This window comes from Barbus barbus, assembly GCF_936440315.1.
Source record: "Barbus barbus genome assembly, chromosome: 14".
Lineage (NCBI taxonomy): Eukaryota > Metazoa > Chordata > Actinopteri > Cypriniformes > Cyprinidae > Barbus > Barbus barbus.
Window position 1 is genome coordinate 13,095,220 of NC_136742.1, and position 24,131 is coordinate 13,119,350.

General features: G+C 38.5%; 1 protein-coding gene across 1 annotated transcript; it reads left to right on the top strand.

Annotated features, from left to right (window-relative positions):
• Nucleotides 1–7: 7 nt before the first annotated feature.
• On the top strand, nt 8–22,183 carry LOC306879882 (transcription initiation factor TFIID subunit 4-like). Its single transcript, XM_079433110.1, has 15 exons — nt 8–802; nt 943–1,076; nt 1,657–1,992; nt 2,187–2,300; nt 5,538–5,660; nt 5,746–5,835; nt 6,039–6,209; nt 7,084–7,207; nt 9,125–9,233; nt 9,424–9,605; nt 12,369–12,499; nt 15,260–15,385; nt 15,479–15,535; nt 16,096–16,212; nt 19,710–22,183. The coding sequence occupies exons 1-15, from the start codon at nt 181–183 to the stop codon at nt 19,839–19,841; spliced, it is 2,568 nt and encodes an 855-aa protein (XP_079289236.1). The 5' UTR covers nt 8–180; the 3' UTR covers nt 19,842–22,183.
• Nucleotides 22,184–24,131: the final 1,948 nt, after the last annotated feature.

A 24,131-nucleotide genomic window follows, 5' to 3' on the forward strand; every position in this document is an offset into this window, starting at 1 on the left:
CTCAAATGATTCGAATGAATAAAAAAAAGTCCAACTGTTAAAATGGCGGACGTTGTATATCCGTCGTGTCGCCTGCGTATTTGTACAATTGATTATTCGACCATATAGATGGTTTCAGGTTTATCCTCTCTACCAAATTATTCGATCTGTGTTTAATACATCGTCAAAGTACAATAAATAATGTCGGAAACATCGGGTTCAGATAAATTAGACAAGGATCAGTCTCACGCACCAACAGAAAACGAAGAAAACAACAACGACGCGCAAAAGAGCAACATTGAGGAGTCATTGGAAACTTCACAAACCGTATTAGATAAGAAAAAAGAGGCGTCAGCCTCAAACGCTAATGATAACACCTCTGAGAACATCAAACCAGATTTAGCTTCTCCTAATGGGGAAGGACAGCAGCCCAAACCAAAGACAGAGACTGCTTCATCAAACTCTGCTAGTCTGCGGCCTGTAACAGTTATGAGCTCCAGTTCAGCCTCATCTGAAGCTGCTCCAAAGGTCATAGCAGGCCCTGCACAGATCAGATCCACCACACCAGTGGTTGTAGGGGCCAGGGTGGTGACGTCTAGTGTTCAGGGACTAGGGGCCACCAGTTTGGCACTGGCTCCTCAGCCTGGAAGGGTCTCAGTAAGCTCCGCGGCCATAAGCCAGCCCAGGGTCACCACACTGACCACGGCCAAAGGGGCAGTCGTGACATTGCCAAGGATTTCCACCCCATCACAAAGTGTACCAATGAAACGCACCCCTCAAACTGTGCCACTGCAGCTGCCTGCCAACTTCCAGGTCCCACAAGGTGAGCTTTACGTGTGGATTCAAGATCCACCGTCTCATTTCTTGGTCTATTTGTGTATTCTAACTGTAATATTTTACTTAACCATCAAGCCTACTTATCAGTCTTGGCGATGTCTTGCTCTCTCTCCCCTGCCTCTGAAGGAATGGTGTTAATCCGCAGTGACAGCGGGCAGTTGATGTTGGTATCTCAGCAGGCGCTGGCTCAGGCTCAGGGAATGCTGCCAAAACCAGCCAGTGCCAATGCCTCTGCTATAGTTAGACCCCCATCCTCACAGGTGTGTTATTTTGGTCACTTATTTTTAATGCTGGGAATAGAAACAAAAATCTAGTGAAATAAACAATATTCAGATTATGGTCTTTGAGCCCCAGTCTCACCAGAGGGACAAAATTGAGTCAGTGAACAATTTTCTTGTTTTATGCATATGCAGTTAAGCAGTTTTTGAAATTGCAAGAAAAAAGGCCAGAATTGTGAGAGAAGTAGCAATTACCTTTTTTCATTTTTCCATATGTGGCAAAGCAATTGCGAACAATTAGAAGTCAGAATACAGAGAAAAAAAAAGTCAGAATCGTGAGAGAAAAAGCCAATTCTTTTTCTTTTAAATCTTGTGGGGAAAATAGGCTAATTTTGAAAAGAGCTAATTATGTTGGAAAAACGTACAGTCTTTGATGCTTACTCTTTGCCACAATATAAACGCATCATGCAAAACATGAAGCAGCCTTCTCTCACAAAGGAAGTTATCCGTATTTGGCAGTCACTGACATTACCAAAAGCTTGAAAAGCCATCCTATAAGATATCTTACAAGCATTTGGTTTATGGAAATGCACCAATTTATTTCATATATCTTTTTTAACAGGCAACTGTAACCACTACACCAATCATCAGAGTTTCTTTCCCACCTTCCAGTACATCAGCTACTACCAATATTAAACTTAACCCCACTACAGGGACTGCTGTTCAGAAACCACCCACCGCTACAGGGACTGCTATTTTCACGCCATCATGTACAACAGGAGCTACCATCATTAAACCAGCCGGTGTTATAGGGGCAGCCATCAGAAAGCCCAGCTCTACCATGGGGCCTGTTATCAAAGCCAGTCAAATGACTCCAAACAGCAGCACACCGGGGACCTTTAACCAGAGGACTAATTCTGTCACTGCAACTACCATAATTAATACCTCTGCTGTAAAGGTATTACTCACTTTGGCTGCATCAATTATTGATCCAAACAACAAAACAAAAATAATGATTCATACTCTGACTTCAGGGCAAGATGTTGACTGAAATGCATTGTTAGCTTTCCCTCAGTGATTTAAATAGAAATGTAGGTCATTCTGTGTCGCATTGATCTACCTAATCATGTCTATGCTTCATTTTCTCTGCAGTCTGTGGGCAAAGGTGCTCTCTCCACCCAGGGTAATGCCCCACGTATGGTGTCTCCTAATGTACCAGCCAGATCCAGCACAAACACATCATCAACCCCAGTCACTGTTACAGCTGTAAGTTTGTTACAAATTATGTGTGTACGGGTACACAAACACTAATACTGGAAAGCCTGACATATGATATGTGACCCTGGACCACAAAACCAGTCTTAAGTGTCAATTTTTCAAAATTGAGTTTTATACATCATCTAAAAGCTGAATAAATAATCTTTCCATTGATGTATGGTTTGTTAGCATCAGACAATATTTGGCCGAGATACAACTATTTGAAAATCTGGAATCTGAAAAAATCGAAATATTGAGAAAATCACCTTTAAAATTGTCTAAATGAAGTTCTTAGCAATGCATATTACTTATCAAAAATTAAGTTTTTATATATTTAGGGTAAGACATGTCCTAAATAATATCTTCATGGAACATGATCTTTACTTAATATCCTAATGATTTTTGGCATAAAATAAAAATCGATAATTTTGACCCATGCAATGTATTTTTGCTATTTTTGCTGTTTCTACAAATACCTGTATACCCCAGCGACTTAAGACTGATTTTGTGGTCCAGGGTCACACATAACATCAGAAAAATCTTTTATTTTTAACAGACTTTTTTTTTAAAATCTGAAATAAATGTCTCATGAGTGATATGTGGTACATCAGGCTTTTATGGTTCATATAGTATGATATAAGAGAATATTTTTTTTAATGAAAGAGTTTTTGTTTTCGATTTGAATTATTTCGTTAAAGTAGTAATTTAAAACTTTCTATAGCTATACATATCAGGTCTGTGAGGCAAGTATTCGCTGAGTTTCGATTCATTTTTTGTGAACTGCTCCTTTTCAAGACCGAGATGGCAGAAAGCGCATTGGTATTGTGAGTGCACACAAATAAAAGTAGACCCTTGAAGGCCTGATATACTTCAAACGAAGTTCATTTTCGTTCTTTGTTTGGGGGCAAAAAGAAGTTCGAAAAGACTGAGCGATGGTAGTCTCGCGTAGCCAGACCTTCAGACTGACGGCTGAATGTCTGGAATGTATGGTAGCTTTCATTGGCCAAGGCCCGCCCATGAGGCCGTTTGAGCGACATGTCAAACAACCAATCACAGTTTCGTTCAGCGTCACGTTTCGGGGCGTGGAAATGTCACCACAATAGCAGACCGGTGTGTAAATCTCTCGGGACGTATTTAAAAGATTCTATGCCGCGAACTTTAAATATTTCACATACTTTTGAAAATCCATCGTTTAGTTGACCCTGATAAGCGCTCGTCGTCCGTTGTAAACACAACGGCTTTCTTCTTTCGTGAGGGGGTTTGGCATCACAGCATCTTTGTTTCCAGGCAGAACGTTAAAAAATGCGACATGTCTCCCGGAAATCCTGTATAATTCAACAAATCAGAGGACGACTTCGAAGCTCCTGAAGTGTTTCCACTTTTGTGTGCTATATGCATCAGACGTTCAGCCAACGTTCCGTGGGAGTGACGTCTGAGGCTGAGACAAGAGCGACGGTATACTGTTTTCGGACATTCCAACACCCCGCGCTGCTGGAGGTGGGGTGTAGATTAATGTAAACATGTGTCGCGACGCCCTAAACACAACAACGATGCAATGATGCTGTATCTAGGTCTTTTATTAAACTGGATAAATTACACATTTTTATATTTATATGGTGTCATGATTTGATAAGAACAAAGGTTTATTATTGTATGTTCTTTTGGCAATTCATTTATTGTATACCTTTTAAATTCATTTATTGAAAGAACAGCAGCAGTAGCAGTATGGTGTAACATTTATTTGAAACACGTATTTGGTACTTGCTACCTTTATATCTTTACTCTTTCCTTTCATTCTTTTCATGGCTTTGGAAAACTTGCATCTGACGCATTTCTCTACGTCGCTTTTTGCATAACTCCAGGTCGTTGGCACCAAGCTTCATTGCAATTTCTTTCTAGAAATTAAATGCTTTCTCTGAATCTTTAAAGTCTCCCTGCGAGCAATTGTACAGGTGCGGATGTATTTGTGGCAGTTCAGCTATTCACAGTGTATTTATGTTGCTAGTGACTGGGAGATGTTGTTCCCCTGCTTGACCTTTGTTGAATGAGAAATGAACCGGGAATAAAAAAATTGTGTGTCAAAAAAATGGAGCTCCAGAACACACCCACCGATTGTGTAATCGCCACTGGCCAATGGTTGCTCAAAAGTGTTTAGGAGCCAAAACGAACTTCGTATCGGCCTGATTTTGTTAGAAATGATGTCATATCAGTTCGTTCTTCGATTTCGTTTGAAATATATCGGGGCCTTTACAGTTCCGAATAATGTATTACTCTTATGAGCAAAACATTACGGTGTATTTTAAGTTGTTTCCACTGTTATAAGTGATCGCGCTGGCGACTTACAAAACAACTATTTTAATTGCTAAAAGAGTGGTATAAGCTGTTTTGGGAGAAGGGGAAAAAGATAATTCTGATAAGCTGTCGGACAAGGGCTCGGCTAGGGCCTGAGCGTCTCAGGCAAGGGCCTATATTTAAGGCCCATGCAAGGCTCTAACAAAAAGTAAGCTGAAATTCTGATTTCTTGTAATGTAAATTTGTGATATTTTAATAACAATATAGTATATTCCTTGCAGAAAAAGCTTATAAATAACAGTTGTCACTATATCTCCCATTAATATGCCTTTGATATTAGATGTTTAAATGCTCAGTTTTCTGATCAAAGCTCTGTAGTTTTAAGCATGGGGCAGAACATATAGTGCATTGCAATAATATGGTGATTGAGAGAAGAACAAATAAAGATTCTTCAAAAGTCTGAGGTAACATTTGATATGCACACGACAAAAAGGGGATTAACAAAAAGTTACGGAATACGGATAATCAAATTAGTTGCTTCAGTTCAGTCAGTGTGCATCAATAACAATACAAGTTATTCCTCTGTTTACTTTATGAAAATAAGTTTTTTTATTTTATTTGGCTAATATGGAAAAGCAGATTATTGTTTTCATGTTATGTCTGATAAATGGCAGATATTAAAATTTAATTATAACTTTATTAAATTATTTTCTGGTCTAAATAATCTAAAAAAAATAAAAACCACAAGCTTTTATTCAGTTGTTTTAAAAGTGAATTAAGGCATCACAACTTTATAATGTACAGTATGAAAAATGTGTATTTGCTAAAAATCCAAAAGTACATTTTGATATTTAAGATTAAATATCCAATATTAGCAGATACCAATATTTTTCTTTTTATATTTTCACTATGTGCATCACAAAACTGATAATGTTTAATTTTCTTTATCATCAGGAGACCTTGGAGAATGTGAAGAAGTGTAAAAACTTTCTGGTCACTCTTATGAAGCTAGCATCGAGCGGCACTCGCTCGGCCAACATGGCTCAGAATGTCAAAGCTCTTGTCAAAGGCCTGCTGGTAAGATGTCACTTGCTGCTTTTAAAATCAATATATTACAATACATTGTGTTCTAAAGGGCTTTTGTTTTCTTCTCTACATGTAGGATGGGAAACTAGAGGCAGAGGAGTTTACTGAAAAACTTTACATGGAGCTCAAATCATCCCCTCAGCCATATCTAGTGCCTTTCCTGAAGGTGAATGCAGTTAAAATTAATTTAGATATTACCAGCAACTTCAACAAAGTCATATGGGTATATATGAGTGTACTGACCTTATTGTTGACCTGATTTTAAGATGAAATCTATTATCAGACCTTCATAGCTCATGTACTGTATGAATGAGACACGACCTCTTTGGTATGAGATGAGATGAGATGCTGATGTATTAATTCTTTCAGAGGAGCCTGCCAGCTGTCCGTCAGCTCACCCCAAACTCGCAGCTCTTCATTCAGCAGTGCGACCAACTCAAGCCCTCAGATTCAGCACCGACCAAGGCTGCAAACCAGAAGTCCACTGTGTCCGTCAGCTCCTCCCTCAAACCCAACCAGCCAACCAGAACGGCTCAGCTGGTAAACCCCGGCCCATTTTTTAGTCCCAGCAATGTAATTTATCATGATGATTTCAGGGGTTTGCCTATATGAAACAACGGAAGAGTAATTTGATAATAAGGAAAACAAACGATCATTCAGTGGTGGTGTTTTCACCATGGAAACAACTCTGGATGTGCATTGTTTTAATGTTAATCTGCTGGTATGATTTCTCTATCAATGGTTAGAATACCATATGGTGTCTGGAATTCAGGTATGTGTGTTTGGGGATCCTGAATACACTGTTTTGATGTTTTATGTAATAGTAGACTGTCTGTGTGTGTGTTTGTGTGAGTGTGAAACACTATAATTTCACACTGCCTCCTTCCCAGCACACTGGTTCATTTTTATGACAGCCTCTCTTCGCTTTGTCTTCATTTCCCGGTTAACTCACCACCGCCCACGGTGTACAGGCTAATTCACTTAAAACCACCAGTATCCCACAAGCCCAAGCAGAGCCAAATTAGTTTTACACTAGAGACTAAGATGCATGAGTCTTACCCCATTTCTTACCAGGAATGTCATGTTATCATATTCAAATAATGTCATGATTTGTTTTTCTGTAATCTAATATCACCATTTTATTGGACGTCTTGATGGATTTCCACTGAAATACAGAAGCTCATTTCCCATATACCTGAATAGACTTTAGAGGTTTTGATTACTTCAGAATCAGAAAAAGTGCTCTGAGGGCTTGCAGAAAGTGCTCCTGTCTAAAATGGTTTCTACAATGTCCTTGAGGTGGACTAAACCCAGCATACCTTCTTTGAATATTTTCATATGCATAATTTTTGCATCTTCGCTGTATTTATTTAGGAATGCTGTCTTCGTATTGATTTTGTTTTTACCTTGTCAGGTGATCCAGCAACCTAAAGGAGTAATCGTCAAACAGTCTTTGACATCAGCTCAGACGGGCTTACCTGCACAGAACCAAACTCAAACTAAACAGATGCTCATTCAAACCAATGTTCACCCAGCAGGTATAAGCTAGAGTTTCACCCTTCAAAAGTTTGAAGTCAGTTCAATGTTTTTGAAATAAGTCCCTTATGTTCATCAGGGCTGTGTTTATTTGATCAAAAAATGCAGTTAAAACAGTTCCAGGCCCAGTTTGAAGTTCCATTAGCATCTGGCAACTGAATATGCTGAATATAACTGAATATTTGTTTTCTTGAAACCCTCCCAAACAATTTGTGCTGATGTTGGTGCTGTTTCATATGTTCTTTGAGGCTTTCTGACACCGAAACTCAACTAATTCCTACAATTTTGTCAATTCAAACTTTACACCTCACCGTGCATTAGGATGATATAGGCACATTTCTTCTTCCAGGCAGATCTGCAGTTGATTGGATCGTCTTAATTATTGCCCTGATGGTGAAAATGGGAATTTTCAATGCTTGAGCTATTTTCTCACAGCCACTTTCTGTTTTGTAAAGTTCAACAATCTGGTGCAGCTCATCCGAACTCTATTCTTCGATTTTACTCATAGTGATGGATAATTAAAGGAATGTGGCCTTTGTGTAACCTCATATTTGTACTCCTGTGAAAAAGGTCATAGCTGGTCATTTACATATTTTATTCATAAAAATTTCTAGGGGTGCTAATAACTGACCAACATATATTGGAGAAAAAAAACATTTATTTTATAATGTAATTTCCCCCCCCACTTTTTTTTTTTTCTCTCTGAATGAAAGAATTTATCATGGCCTTCTTTGCTCATATTTTACCAAGGTGTCATATAATTCTGACCTCAGCACGTAGGTCCTACAATTAAACTGCTGATCAATGAAACCGCAATATATATTTATGCAGCAGTTCTTTCTAGTCCTCGAATCTGATTGGCTGAGAGCCTTTTCCAGCAGTGTGATATTCTAGTGACAGTTTTGTTCTCAGAACAGAACTCCAACCATCTCACCGTTTGTATCAATCCGCTCGAAATACTACTCACAGTGAGTGTAATGGCAGATGCCCAAATCCAATATAATTTTATAAATATTGCCGGTAATAACACTTGCTCAGTCCATCTCTCTCTCTCTCATAATTCTCTACATCAGGGGTGCCCAATAGGTTGGTTGCAATCTACCAGTCGCTCGCAGAGGCAATGCTGGTGGATCGCACATCTTTTAAATACGTATTAGGTAAATGCAGGCCCAGTTGAAGATGTAATAATAGCTTATTTGCAAAACAGATGTGGCATAGTATCCAGTGCCTATTTGTGACCCTGAACCACAAAACCTGTCATAAGTAGCACAGGGATATTTGTAGCAATAGCCAACAATATATTGTATGGGTAAAAATGATCTTTTTTTTTTTTTTTTTTGTGGCAAAAATCATTAGGATATCAAGTAAAGATCATGTTCCATGAAGATATTTTGTAAATTTCCTACCATAAATATAACACTATTTTTGATTAGTCATATGGACAACTTTAAAGGCAATTTTCTCAATATTTAGATTTTTTTTTTTTTTTTTTTTTTGCTCCCTCAGCTGTTAAACTGTCAAACTGAGACCTGAACCTGTGGCGGAAGGAAATGGTTTCATACAAAAGAGTGTTTTTAAAGACACTCTATTGTCTTTTTTTTTAATTTACACGCTTGTGTAAATGTGCTGTCGATCTGTTGTATAAACGCAATATCACACTTGTAGCTGTGCAAATATGGCTGTATATCAGTTCCATATCAGCTGATACACAGCCATATCGCACTGCTACTCGTGTGGTATTGCTCATATTTGTGTGATATTGCTCATATATGTGGGTTACATGAACGTTGTTTTGATCAAAGCTCAATACACTGAAAGACTAGGTGAGCTTTTATTACTTTTGTGCTTCTTTCACCTCCAAGTGTCCCAATTCATTTCAGGCTGATAAAAATATCTGTATTTTTATTCTGTCCCCACAGGTGCTGTTGCGCGGCAGTCCATCCTTCAGGCATCTAAAACACATTTTTCCCAGCCGCCCCTTCCAGCGCAGGCACACGGCTTCAAGGACAGCACCTCGGGCTCTTTCCGGTAATAGCTCTGACTTGCGGCCATTCGCTGCTGCACAGCGGGTGAATGTGCATATTGGTTCTTTATAGGATGAATGTGAATAGAAGGCAGTCAATGTCGCTATAGATTAAGATGTCTAGATGAGCTATTCTATTAGCATAGTCATTTTAAGACAAAAAAGTGAAATCCTGTCCTTTCGTTTTCTTGACAGACTTTCATTTAGAGATGACGACGACATTAATGATGTGGCCTCCATGGCCGGAGTGAACCTGAGTGAGGAGAATGCTCGTATTTTGGCCTCTGGCTCCGAGCTTGTGGGATCAGTGATCCGCTCCTGTCAAGAGGAGCCCTTTTTATTGCCATCAGCCCTTCAGTCACGAGTGCTGCAGATCGGTAACTTCACCTAACCCGCTTATTTATTTTCTCAGATTTTTTGTGTAAAATTTTTTTTTATAAAAACATATATGCTGTCAATCGATTAAAAAGAATTAACTAATTAATCACACATTTTTCTGAAATGAATCGCGATTAATCCCATCTAACATTAAAGTTTTTAAATATGCTTTTATATTGCAATAATTTCACATTCAATCTTCAAATTAATGTACAAACTACATAAAGACAGTACATTTTTTATATTTGTTTAATTGGATCTTTATTTTTATGACTGAAGTATCACTGATACCAATTAATACTGATTTCCCTATAAAAATGTTTCCCCCTAATATTTAACCATTGACTATAGCCATTCAACATTACATTATAATTAAGAGCTATCCATTTGAACATTTATTAGACTTTAAAAATAACTTCTAATTTAAGTGAACTTTAAAACAATCTTCACATAAACCCATTATAATAAATGTCATATTTATCTACCTGTGCCCCCAAGCAGAAATATACAGATATTGAATAAAGTTATCAAACACTAAATTCTAAACTAAATACAGATGAAATAAGTTATTGATTTCCTCTTTTTTTTTTTCTTTTGTTCTTGATGAACAGACATCACAGCAGCTGGTTATTAGTTGTTTTGGCTGCTATTTCTTTAAGAGCTGCTGCTGAACGTGACGTGGATCTGACACGCATCGTATTTTCTCTCAAATCTCTTTACTTTTTCTGACCCATTACAGATCGGACCCATTTCAGTCTCTTCTAATGAGCTGACGAGTTGAATCGAGTGTGTTAGATGAGGGAGACTGTGCTAGGTTGCTCCAGGACAGTTTTGAAAACCATTTCAGAGATATGTTCTTAATGTAGGCTACTCATATATAACATATTGCATGCATGCATTATGGCAGCTTTAATCGCCTTTTTGATAACTTCATGACTTAACTGATCACGACATTGCATGCTCGTAGTTTCTTTCGTGATTTGATATGAAATGATACAGGCTATGCACGCGCTGGCACCTGTAGCAAAGTACAGTTTCCGCGCTCGTTTGACTCGTGCTTGCCGCTGAAGTGAAGTACGCGTCTGAAATGTCTCCCGTTTGATGTGCTCGTAAAGATGTTCTGCGACTGAATAAATGCACTTCTCAAGAAAAAAGATTAACGTTAACAGCGTTTTTAGAGAGGTTTTTGATATTTTTTCGTCTGGTCAGCCTTAGGGAAAAGCTTGCAGACCAGCTAAACCAACTGAGCACCAGCTTGTCCAATCTGACAGAATAGCCCATCTTAAATCGGCTAAGACTGGCTTAAACCTGCTAAGAATGCCAAACCAGCTGTTTGGAAAAAATAGGACTTTGAATGTAAAACAAATGCCAGGCAGCGCACTTCCAGTTTAGAGTAAAGAGTGTCTAAGAGTGAGAAAATGTAACACAAAAAAAATCTTAAATTACTTTTCATGAACTGCGATTAGTTGCTAATTAGTAACTTGATATTCCGATTACATTCCTGAATGCTGTCTTCATGTTTCACTGACCTCAGCTATAGAATTAACAGCTTTTTTTGTACATCAGCGTATCTTTACTCAAAGTGATATTGCATTTCCCTCCGTCTCTGTTTGTCAAAGTCTGTTCGCCTCCCTCAGCTCTGCCTCTACGGCATGCATCCTGTCTGTGTTTTTTTTGGGCATATGTTGCGCTGTGTTGTGACACACGAGTGCAGTCTCTGTCTTTGATCAGTAGTATCTCTGACGAGCCTGTTCTGCTTAATCAGTATGCTAATGACTGCCGAGCCACACAAAGTTGCCAGAGTAGCAGGAATCCACTCTGCTGCACTGATCAAAAAAGCATCGGAACAAGGGAGAGAAAGGGAGGGAGAGAGGGAGATAGCCAGGAGGTAGGGGGAGTCGTGCAGAGGAGGAGGAGACGAAAAGAGAGAATGTGGAAATGAAAGAGACAGGCTTGGCCTTGCAGGAACTCGGTCCGCATCAGCAGAAAGGGCAGAAATGAGATGGAATTGGAGTGTTTGCAGATGTCTGTCTACTCGGCAAGCGTAACAGACCAACAGGAACAAAGCATGTCTGACATTATGGAAATGTGAATACAATGTAAACAGCAGAGGAAAACAACAAAATTGCTGGATTCCAGCTCGATGAATACATTTGCCTCTAATTTTACACAATCTCCATTTCTGTCAGGCAGTAAATAGGTCTGTACAAATGCTTTATTAGAGGGGGATTCATGCGATTCTTGAAGAACACCGTGATTATCAGGCCCACACACAATCTGTGCCCACTGAACTTGAATGTGCCATTCACAAATTTGTACCCATGTCCCACATCTGACAGGTTAATACATTTAAGCTAATTTGATTATGCGTTCAGCTACAAATAAGAGTGAATTATCTCAACTTCATTTAACATTTTACCACAGCACATTTTAATTGCCCCTTTAAATATTGCAACACTGCTTGTAAATTTACTTTAAAATTGAAATTGGGTTCTGTTGACATTTCTTGTATCGAATGAGGTTTAGGAATGTTTTAAATACAGTTCTGAAATATATAAATTACTTCAGTTGGGTGTGTGAAAATAATTATTCACGGGTTTATCTTTATTCTTTCTCTGCAATTCTGGATTGATCCACAAGTTCCGAATGAGCTTTTTAAATTAATTATTAATCTTGTCATTGATAACATTCAGATAAAATCAGAGTAGAGTGAGTGCTTTTCCCATGCTAGGACAACTAAACGTGTGATTGTGTGTGCATAGGCGGATCTTTGAGTATCACAGAGGTCTGTCCTGATGTTCTTGAACTGCTCTCTCTGGCGACACAAGAGAGGCTTCGGGACCTGCTGGAGAAGATAACTGTTGTGGCACAACATCGACAGATTTCTTATAAGGTATCCTTGCCTATAAAACACAGTAGACAAAATAGAGTAAATAGAAAATTTTCAGAATTTCTTAGTAAAGCTTGTTTCCTAAAATGTTGACCCACTTAATATAGTGGTTTTAACTATTGTGTACTTACATTAATCATTTGATACAGTGCATCATTGTGTACATTCACATTTTTACATTGTGCTTTTATATAGTACCTTTCTGTAATCACATTTCTAATTAATTTCTTGGTAACACTTTATTTTGATAGTCCACTTTAGACATTCTACTAATAGTAAGTAATTTTGCAACTACGTCAACTAGCAGTCATTAGAATATTAGTAGACTGTCTGCTTAATATCTTCTAACACTTTATTTTGATGGGTCCACAACATACCGAATATGGGAAACTTTGCATGTCAACTTATTCTACTAACCCTAAACCTACCCTACTGAGAGTTAGTAGACATGTAGTTGCAAATTAATGAGAATTAGTTGACATGTAGTTACAAAGTTACTTATAGGTAGTAGAATGTCTAAAGTGGACTATTGAAATGAAGTGTAACCAATTTCTTATATCTGCAATTACACTGTTGACTCTACCTCACACCTTAAACCTAATCATACTACCTAACCTGTCCCTAACCTTAACCATGTCCCACCTAAATAGCAGCAAAAGTGTTCTGTAACTCAACAATAACACAAGTGGTACACTGTACCTAAAATTACTTTGACGTGTATTAATAGTTAAAAACACCTGATGTGATGTGGGACCAAAACTTTGGGTTCAGAGAAGATACCAGAATTGATCCTTATCATGCAGCATTGATCAGTGCAATTTGATATTATATCGATCTTTCTAGAACAACTTGTTAGATGCTGTTCATTTAAGACATCACCTAGGCTGCATGGGCAGGAATAATACCATAGCCCTGTATCTTAAAAAAAAAAAAAAGAAGCCAAGTACTACCTAATTTGATGATGCTGCATTAAAAGTATTTCATTAGAAACTTTCCATAATGTACAGGGTTTTTTTTTTTTTTTTTTTAAATGAGGGTATTTATCAGCTTTAATGCACTTATCAAAATAACAAAAGCAGTCAAAATTTTCAAACGTATATTTAAAATTTCTTACATGTAAGAATTGAAAAAATTGTTGTTAACCTGTCTCAGAGGAAGATCATACGACGTTGCTAAAAAGAACATTATTTGGTGTAATGCAATATGTTTGTGGTTTAAGGTTCAAAAAACACATTATTTTCCACATACTATACATTATTGTTGCTCCTCTATGCTCCACCTTTCTGAAACGCGTCGATTTTTACAAAGCTCATCGTTCTGAGAAGCGAGGTATGCTCTGATTGACCAGCTATCCAGTGCGTGGTTATTGGCCGAATACCTCAAGTGTATGATGGAAATGTTACACCCCTTACCGTATTGTGGTGCCGTGTGATGGTGCGACGAGACAAAAACAATAAAACCCATTATAAATTAGGCATTTGTTGCATCCAGTGGGGACATAATTACTGATTATAATGACTTATGCTGTCTTTTTACGCATCACACTGCCTAAACATTGCCATGTCTGCATTTGTGATCGGAGAAACGACAAACAAGCACTACTCTACATTGCTCAAAACTCGTGTCTGAATAGTCAGTGGCAAATTCTTTAAATATGAAAACATACTTACAGGCTGTGAGTCAGAAGCCCCAGACTGTCCTTGCAAAGTTGGAATTGCCCCACTTTATAGAAACAGCCATTGTGCACAGCTGGCATTGTAGGCTACTCTCCCAGGTTCAGGAAACAGTCCTCCATAAAATGCGCTGCTCACTCTCTAATATTTGGGTTGAACTGTTCTGGAACAGTGTTGTAACTTAACCACTGATTTCTAGTTGTATCCTCTTTTGAAAGCCAAACACAGCGTCTCCAGGACATGGCGCCGGCGGCAGCAACAATACAGCGAGAATAAAAATCATGCCCTCCATCTTTGCGTATACATTTATGCAAATCTTCCCACACAGTGATGTAGACGTAGGGGCGTGTTTAAATGAGCTGTTTTAGGAGGGCGTGGACAAGTCTTAAATTTGATAAAGAATATCTCTTTGGGTTTGAGACTTTAGTCTTTGCAACTTTAGGGGTCTTATCTATGCATGAACAGCTTGTAACACTCCAAAGAGAAAGGAAAACGCATGAAATCACATCATATGACCCCTTTAAAGGAATAATAAAAGACTTCTTTACCTTACAAATGGTTGTCGAAAGAAAAAGTGCTAGGAATTGCACAAAGTGTGATGGCCCTTTTGGAATCAGCACCACAAAATAGTCAAATCTATGCTACGGCTTGATCTTAATATGCTTGCTTCACTTTTATGTAGTACACAGAACAGTATGTAAAATTATGACCTACTACCTCCACTAAGATTCCAAAGTGCACATCAAATGGACACAACTATCCCATGAGGCCATGGGAGAGGAATTGTGAATATTGAAGCGACACAACTGATACCTCAAGTCACATGACTGTGACAACATGATAATGTTGTGCATCCAGATAAAATTCATATTACACACATTCATATAGAACATACTTTTTTTAAGGCTTTTAAATTGTTGCAGTTATTGTTTTAGACAACTATTGTTTTTCCCGGAATTACACTGCAATATAGATGTAAAATGGGTAGGTAATGCGGTTTCATGTTGACTTGTATAAACCAACGTGTACCACAGTCTCAAATTTGTCTTGTCGTACTCTGATTTCTGTGGTGTGTATTTCCTGTGATAAGGATGATTGGCGTTACAGTCAGACCAATGACACGCGCTCTCAGCTGAAGTTCCTGGAGCAACTGGAAAGACTGGAGAAACAGAGGAAGGAGGAAGAGGAGCGAGAAGCCCTGCTTCGCATTGCCCGGGTAACTAGCAGACACAACAAAAGAGGAGAAAAACACCAGGAATCAGTCTCCGTTTAAAATGTACTGTTTTTTTCCCCCTCTATTTGCATGTAGAGTCGCACAAACGGCGAAGATCCAGAGCAACAGCGTCTGAAACAGCGAGCCAAAGAGGTAGAAGGATTTCTGTGTGTTGGTGTTAATAAAAATACATATACGTCCCTCCTCCACAACCTGTTTTTCATTCCTTCTGCTCCCTTGTATAGCAATGAGGACGATCAATACTCTTCATAAAGTCCCATTTGTGCCCCACATAGACAAATCTACACACATACATACACATACCCTGGAGACAAGGCTCTCTAATTGGGGGCTCATTTTAATTGAGTCTAATACTGGGTCTGGAATTGAAGCCTGCGGCTAAACAGGGAACAGAATGTAATGAAAGCCCTCTGGATGAGTTGTGTGTCTGTTTACAAGGTAACGCTCATCTAGTCGTGTGTTAGAGAGCACGTAACATGTTTGTGTGTTTTTGCACAAGCCTCCGACTTGGGTTCTTTGTCATAGTCTATCAGTAAAATCAATAGTGCTAAAATGAAAGATTCATCACCAATAACAGCTTTCCGTTTTTTTTACAAACATTCCACGTGGATTTGGATGAGGCAATGGAAATATTGATTTTATTTTTGAGTGCCTGTCAAGTGCACATTCTCTTTTTTTCCCCCCTTGTTTAGATGCAGCAGTTGGAATTGGCACAGATGGAGCACAGAGATGCAAATTTGGCAGCGCTGGCAGCCCTGGGACCACGTAAGAGGAAACCTCTGGAGGCTCCCAGCTCAGGGGCCAACCAGGTACCCGCACATGTCTATACAGTCACCTCTGTTCAGAGTTTTCTTGTATACTGTCTTAATACTTCATTTACTTGCAGGAAATGTTTACATATGTGTTCAATATCAATCACACATATAAACAGTCTGCAGTACAGAGTATTTGGTCATTTTTATATTTCTGTCTGTATTTAGACAAGCTGTTTTGGTTTTTATTAAGTGCATGTGTAAGTCTTCCTGTGTGGCTGTATGAAATTACGCATTTGCTCTTATCACTTAAATATAATGTTCGAGTCTCAGGTCCGGCAGGGATTGTAGGTGGGGGAGTGAATAACCAATACTCTCTCCACCCTCAAAACCACGCCTGAGGTGAGACCCTTGAGCAAGGCACCAAACCCCCAACTGCTCCCCCGGCTCCGCAGCATTGGCTGCCCACTGCTCCGGGTGTATGTTCACTACTGTGTATACACTTGGATGGGTTAAATTCAGAGCACAAATTCTGAGTATGGGTCACCATACTTGGCCACACACCACTTCCCTTTCTCATCCCTTTCCTTTCCCCTAGAAAGGGAATTGGTATATTGAGGCCACCACTAGCTGTCAACCAAACACATCAATCTCTTTGACTTTTTCATGATATAAAATCGGTTGATAATCTGCCGTTCAGAGATTTTGAGTCCGTAAGATTCTTTTAAGAGGTTCGTACTTTTATTCAGCAAAAATGACAGTGAAGACATTTATAATGTGGTTCTTTTGTACTTTGCTCATCAGAAGTTCCTGAAATAAAATGTATAATTGTTTACACAATAGCATTAATCAGCACTACGGTTTTCAACATTGATAATAAGAGAAATGTTAATATTAAAAATGCCAAATCGGCATATTAGAATGATTTCTGAAGGATCATGTGACACTGAAGACTGGAGTAATGATGCTGAAAATTCAGCTTTGCCATCACAGGAATAAATTACATTTTAAAATGGATTTCAACATAAAATGGTTATTTCAAATTGTAATTATATTTCACAATATTGCTGTATTTTTGATCAAATAAATGCAGCCTTGGTGAGCGTAAGGGACTTCTTTCAAAAACAGTCTCAAAATCTTACCGACCTCAAACGTTTGATGGTAATGTACTGTTTATGCCTAAAGGGGAAGGACTTAACTTTATCTGTAATATACCGGGTGGTATTGTTAGTGATTTTATAAAATATATGAGAAAAAAGGACAAGAAAAGACCAGAGGATTTTATGTTAGTTTAGTTTAATTAGTTTTTACATTTGTGAATGGTTTTTCCTTTAGGCAGTTAGGAGTGCTAATAAGTGAAAAGATGGTTTTGAGTTTTTGTGCTTAAATTACACAGGCCTTTTAGAAAAAACGCCTCTGCCTAGGGAAGTTTAGTGTTTGCCTCATTTTGAGGTTTCATCTCTGTAGTAGAATAAGCATCTCTATAAAGAGCCAGTGCAGTTGGCAGGAAAAGAACGGAGGTTAAAAGACACCAACTTTGGGTTTCCTAAGTTAAATTATCTGCAGCAGCATTTATTTGTCCATTTATTTGTTCTATATGTATATGCCTAAATCTCTCTTTATAATACTGTTTCTTGTTCCAGAATTAAAGTTCTGGTTTATTCTGATCGATTTAATTATTTCTCAAAAGGATAATTAACTCTTTTTAGTTCCCCTTGATTGTGCATGAGTAGTGTACTTCAGAGTATATTTAAGGGTGCTTTCACACTAGCACTTTTGGTGCGTACTTGAAATCGATTGACACCAGAGTTAGATATGTTTGGATGATGTGAACGCTGTTTTTCCGTACTCGGGTGCGCACCTGCGAACCGTACCAGAGTCTGCCAAAAAAAGGTGGCCTGGGGTACAGTTCATTTCTGAGTTGAATGCAATCGTACCAAATAACAGAAGTGAACCGCTATTAATTACATATTTTTTTATAAAAATGTGATTACGTGCGTTTCACTCACTTTCCTGACAAGCGTGACTGACGCGCTGCAAGCAGAGAGCTGTATATCTCATTTCTGCTTGCCTTCAGCATCCTTTAGAGCAGAGGTCTTCAACCCTGCTCCTGGGGACCCACTGTCCTTCAAAGTTTATTTCCAACCTGCTTCAGCACACCTGCCTTTGTATTTTCAAGCAATCTTGAGGAGCTTGATTAGGTGCTTCAGGAGTGTTTAATTAGGGTTGTAACAAAACTCTGCAGGACAGTGGGTCCCCAGGAACAGGGTTGAAGACCTATGCTTTAGAGCATTTGCAGTACATTCATAAGACAGACGTTAGTGCCGTTATGTACTGAAGCTTTGAAAACAAAACAGACCGTTTAAAAATATAAATATATAAAAGTGAAGAGAGAAATGTTATGCATTTTGCTGCCTTCTCCTGCACCGTCTTTACTAAGCAATGGGGTAAAAAGCTGCTGGCTTAACGCAAACTAACCGTTGTTCTGACCCAAATAAAACATGACACAAGTCTAGTGTGGGGGAGGGGAAGCAACCGAACTCGGGTTCAGTCCAGACAATGGAACAAATGTGAAAGCACCCTAAAAAAACCTGTAATTTCAACTGTACTGTCATTATTTAAATAAAAAGCCACTTAAGTGTACGTAAATTAGTTTTACACACCTTTTAACAGAAGACACTTAATTCCACTTTTAAACAGTGCACTTTGATTTAAAATAAAACTTGAATTGAAATGGTAGTGTTGTAATTTTTTTTGACTAAGGCACATGTAAATTACTTACATTTTTAACTGTAGTGATATTCGGTACACATAGATATATAGAGAGAGTTAACATTTTAAATTTGATTATAATTTTTAGTAAGTAATTTTAAGTGTTTTTTTTCTCAGTACTATAGAAGTCAATGGGGACCAGCAACTGAAGGTGAATTATCCCTGTTCTACTTAAGTGGGTCAGAAAAGCGCACTAAAGATTTTGTTTGAAGTCCGCATGAAATCAAAATGTACAATATTTATTTTGTTAGTGCACATTGTTAGTCTTAATGTGAACAATTGATCCGTGCAAGTTAGTCATCTGAAAAAAATTGTCTTAGTAATCTTTAATCAAAATCTGATCATTTGCTTCCACTCCGGAATGGCACTCCTGCTCTGGTGATGTCAGTTTGAGCACTTGGGCAGAATTTTCTTAACCACGCCCCTCCAAATAAAACCCCGCCCTCTACTCAATATTCTGTTTCAGGTGGAAATATGTCACCATACTGAAATAAAGTCGCCAGCAACTTCCGGTTCACATGGTCTTAAATAACTTTTATTAATGAAATTTAAACTATAATACATTTTCATTTATTTGCAACTAACGTACGCACAAGTATACTAAAGTAATATCAGTATAAGTATACTAAAGTGTACTTCTTTTTCACTATGATTTTGCGATGATATTAAGCAGGTGCTATTGTTTTATCATTAATTATTTCTAAACTGATTTCATAAGAGAAAAACCATTTAGGTCCATGTGGCTCAAAAAACTTATTCTTTGCGTCTGTCTGTCTGCCCAGTTGTTAGGTTCATGTGGGCAGTTTGCTACTCGAGCACCAATTCGAGTGACTTTGAGAGATCTGACCTTCTGCATGGAGCAAGACCCCACATTCAGACACACTCTCATGCTGTATAGATCATTTCTAGGCTAGATAACCACACAAACACACAACTTTTGAGGTATGTGCTGTGTTTGGAAAAGTTCTTTAAGTTACATAAGACTTTACCATTGTTCAAAATGAAATAGTTTTTGTTATAGTTCTGTGTTCCTATCCTTGTTTTGATGACTGAATAAACTGTGTATATATACTGACGAGTAACTAAGCACAAAGGAATAAATTAAACACTATTAGCAGCAACACAGTGTGTGGATCTTGTATATTTGACCTGCACAGTTGTGTATGTCGTCCAAATTCCCAATATTTAAAAAAAAATTCTCCTTGCAAATGACCTTTTTCTGCTGATACAATCATGCTGAACCTTTGCTGCACTAGTTGTTTTGAGATTGGACCGAGGTCTGCGTATAAGCTCCGGGGCAGTGGATGCCCTGTACAAAACACTACTAACCAATCACTCATATAGAGCCTTAGGCATCCAAATCCACCAATCACAGTGAGGCATTGGCCGAGAGAACAATTCTGACCAATTAAACCAGGATTTTTCCTCAGAGCTCAAATCAACCAAAATCAGTTTGAGACTGACCAACCAATCAGATCATGACACAAGAACTAGAGTGGACCAGTAGAAAGTACAAACAGCCAGAGGTACCAAAGCTGAAAGAAGCAGGACAATAGATTGCCTCAAGAACTCTTGTGCAACAAGATCAAGATAACAAGGGCCAAAATCAACAGATCAGGGGCAGGATGTCTCTCATGATTAGCTGCTGACCGATCATCACTCTTAAATGATTTAAACCGAGATTAAATATAGGGTAACCAACAATGCCATAATTCTAGAGTTTACCTCTGTTCATTAGCATTGCCAGTCTTCCTCAACTGTCATACATGCCTTTTGCTTTTGTAAGGTGAATGGAAGTTCTCAAAAAGAGCCGATTTTAATGTATGCCTCGCCTCAGAACCTTAAATACTCTGTGTGCTTGCCTGAGGTACAGGATTCTGAAATATTCCATTACCTCTGAATAATCATGAATGAGAAGCTGGGAGCTAAATATTGATATGCCTGCAGCATTCACAGTCCCCTCAGAGAGTGCGAGCGCATGCTATTCAGAGGTACACAGCCTCACATGCCAATACAGGCTTAGGAAAGTCAGTGAATGTAGCAAAGAGAGATTTTTAAGCACAATGTGTTTAAAAGCGTATACATTACATGAAACACTTTATGAAAGACTTTATTTTGATTAATCTGTGACTTAAATCTGTTTACCAAAAAGATTTTCTCAGATTTGTTCACCCAGTTGTCAATTTACATTGTCACACCTGTAGGTAATTACAAGTGATTTTTATTTTTGAGTGTTAGAATGAGTCACTAGCACATTGCTTCTGAAGTTGCATACACGTTACATGCTAACATTAAACTATTGAAATCTATTGTGCAGTCACAATTCAAGTTCACCCAGAAATGAAAATTCTGTCATTAATTACTCATCCTCATGTCATTCCAAAATGAAATCCGAAGGCTTTCTGATCCTCCATAGACAGCTGCGCAACTGACATGTTCAAGGCCCAGAAAGGTAGTAAAGACATCATTAAAATAGTCTTTGTGACATCAGTGGTTCAACCGTAATGTTATGAAGCTACGGGAATACTTTTTGTGTGCAAAGAAAATAGAAATAAAGATTTTATTCTACAATCTCTTCTGTGTTGAAAGTACCGTGATGGTTGTACTCTTGCCGTCTAGGGTCAGGAAGCTCTCAGATTTCATCAAAAGTATCTTAATTTGTGTTCTGAAGATGAACAAAGGTCTTACGGGTTTGGAACGACATGACGGTGAGTAATTAATGACAGAACTTTCATTCTTGGGTGAACTATTGCGGAAACTCGTACCTCCAAGTTGGTTATTTATTTGTAAATATGACTTGTTGGACAGTCATGTGCTCGGAAACGTAATTATATTTCCGACTCAGCTTTGTGCCTATAATCAGATGTTTTTAGCAACACCTCTGTTCTTTAGAAACATGTACAGTGTCAAAGCCAGTTGTAGTTCAATTAACGTGCTGGATGAAGAAAAAAAACAGTAAGCAAAAAGTACCCAGGTCACCTACTAGTTCCTGTTCTCACTTGCACGTCTGATGGACATTTTACTATCCTGTGGGGCCATGGGAGAGGACGTGTGAATGGCAGGAAAAAGATATGACTGACGCAAGTACCTGTTGACATCAAGAAGGATAACTAGAAGATCTATAATGATAACTACCAATGGATCGTGATGTTTTTGTTTATTATAAGCACATACTGCTGTGATGCCATCTGCCGCTTTAAATACTTGAGCTCATTAAAGTCAGATTCTGATTCTGCTTAATGTTTGTATCATTAATCAGCTGAAAAAAAAAAAAAATTCTGAAAGTGATTCCAACAATATCACTCCTCTGTGGCATACTATTTAAAATAATTACAAAGATCAATAATACTTTATAATTATGATTATTGCCCTTGGTGTGTATGGCCCTGAACTCGCATGATAATAAGGGTAAGCTGGTCATAGCTGGTTTGCAGACTGGTTTTAGAGGGGTTTTGACCACTTCTTTAGCTGGTCAGACTGGGAGCCCAGCTGACCAACAGGTAAAACCAGCTTGGCCAGGCTGGGAGACTAGCTAAAACCAGCCAACCAGCTTAGGATGTTTGACATCAATATTTCACGGTTCTGCATTCTGACTAATGCATAAACACTTTGTGCTCACTGGACTCATTGAACAGGCAGTGAAATTGTTCCAGACTGCAGCTCTTCGATTCAATTAATTATTGATTGGATCATCATCTGCATGCGCTGCTAACTGCTTCAGATCAAAGGCACAGAGAGTATGTGTGCGTTCTAGGTTTCCGTCCCTCTGACAGCTCGTCAAATGGAGGAAGACAGAGGTCATTTACCCGTCATTATTATGCATGAGTGCGCTCGTGAAAACATAGATGCTTTTAATGTTATCTGAGGCCTGGTCTCCATTCATACTCTTGGGCACACAGTCATTTTCTATCCCAAACCGCCCGTTCCAAAACTCCTCTCAGGCAGAACAGCTGAACACTGTAAACAACATTTGAACCCGTTGAGTTACTAAAGCCCCATTCGGACGGGACTGCTTCTCCTTGAGGATGTTAACTGAGGTAAAAGTGGCTTCTCAAGTATTTTCATCTCTCAGGGATTCTGGAATACTGGTTTGTTTTGGATTGATCTGTTCAACATGTTTACAGGTGTTTATGTTGGGATGCATCTCTTGCTTCCACCGTCAAAAGGAAATAAGTTGACGAAAGCATATTTTGCATATTACCTTTAAACTAAGTGTTATTAAATGCAGAACCTATCACTATTACGATTATGACTGTATGCACAGACTGTATGTCAAGACTTAAGCAAAGACGAATAGTGGGCAAAAACCACTTCGGGCAGTTCTGGAGAGACAAGTGAGAGGCAGATTCCCTCTTTCAGCATCTCTAACGGAACTGGTAGATGTTTGTATAGACAACATTCAACAGGAGACTATTCAAAAGTTGTATGAAATTTAAGGTTTGAGGCTGTATTAAAGGCAAATGCTGCTAAAACGCCTTAATATACAGGTGCTGGTCATAAAATTAGAATATCATGAAAAAGTTTATTTATTTCAGTAATACCATTCAAAAAGTGAAACTTGTATATTAGATTCATTAATTACACACATATATGTAATGTATATGTATATGTACAGACTGATATATTTTAAATGTTTATTTCCTTTTATTTTGATGATTATAACTGACAACAATGAAAGTCCCAAATTTAGTATCTCAGAAAATTAGAATATTGTGAAAATGTTCAATATTGAAGACCCCTGGTGCCACACTCTAATCACCTAATTAACTCAAAACACCTGCAAAAGCCTTTAAATGGTCTCTCAGTCTAGTTCTGTAGGCTACACAATCATGGGGAAGACTGCTGACTTGACAGTTGTCCAAAAGACGACCATTGACACCTTGCACAAGGAGGGCCAGACACAAAAGCTCATTGCTAAAGAGGCTGGCTGTTCACAGAGCTCTGTGTCCAAGCACATTAATAGAGAGGCGAAGGGAAGGACAAGATGTGGTAGAACAAAAGTGTACAAGCAATAGAGATAACCGCACCCTGGAGAGGATTGTGAAACAAAACCCATTCAAAAATGTGGGGGAGATTCACAAAGAGTGGACTGCAGCTGGAGTCAGTGCTTCAAGAACCACCACGCACAGACGTATGCAAGACATGGGTTTCAGCTGTCACATTCCCTGTGTCAAGCCACTCTTGAACAAGAGGCCGCGTCTTGC

What these genes read in the sequence shown, in the direction of transcription:
- LOC306879882 (XM_079433110.1), top strand. Translation starts at nt 181, where the DNA reads ATGTCGGAAACATCGGGTTCAGATAAATTAGACAAGGATCAGTCTCAC. An exon ending in TTAGACCCCCATCCTCACAG is followed by an intron (nt 1,077 to 1,656) that starts GTGTGTTATTTT and finishes CTTTTTTAACAG; the next exon opens with GCAACTGTAACCACTACACC. An exon ending in CAACCAGAACGGCTCAGCTG is followed by an intron (nt 6,210 to 7,083) that starts GTAAACCCCGGC and finishes TTACCTTGTCAG; the next exon opens with GTGATCCAGCAACCTAAAGG.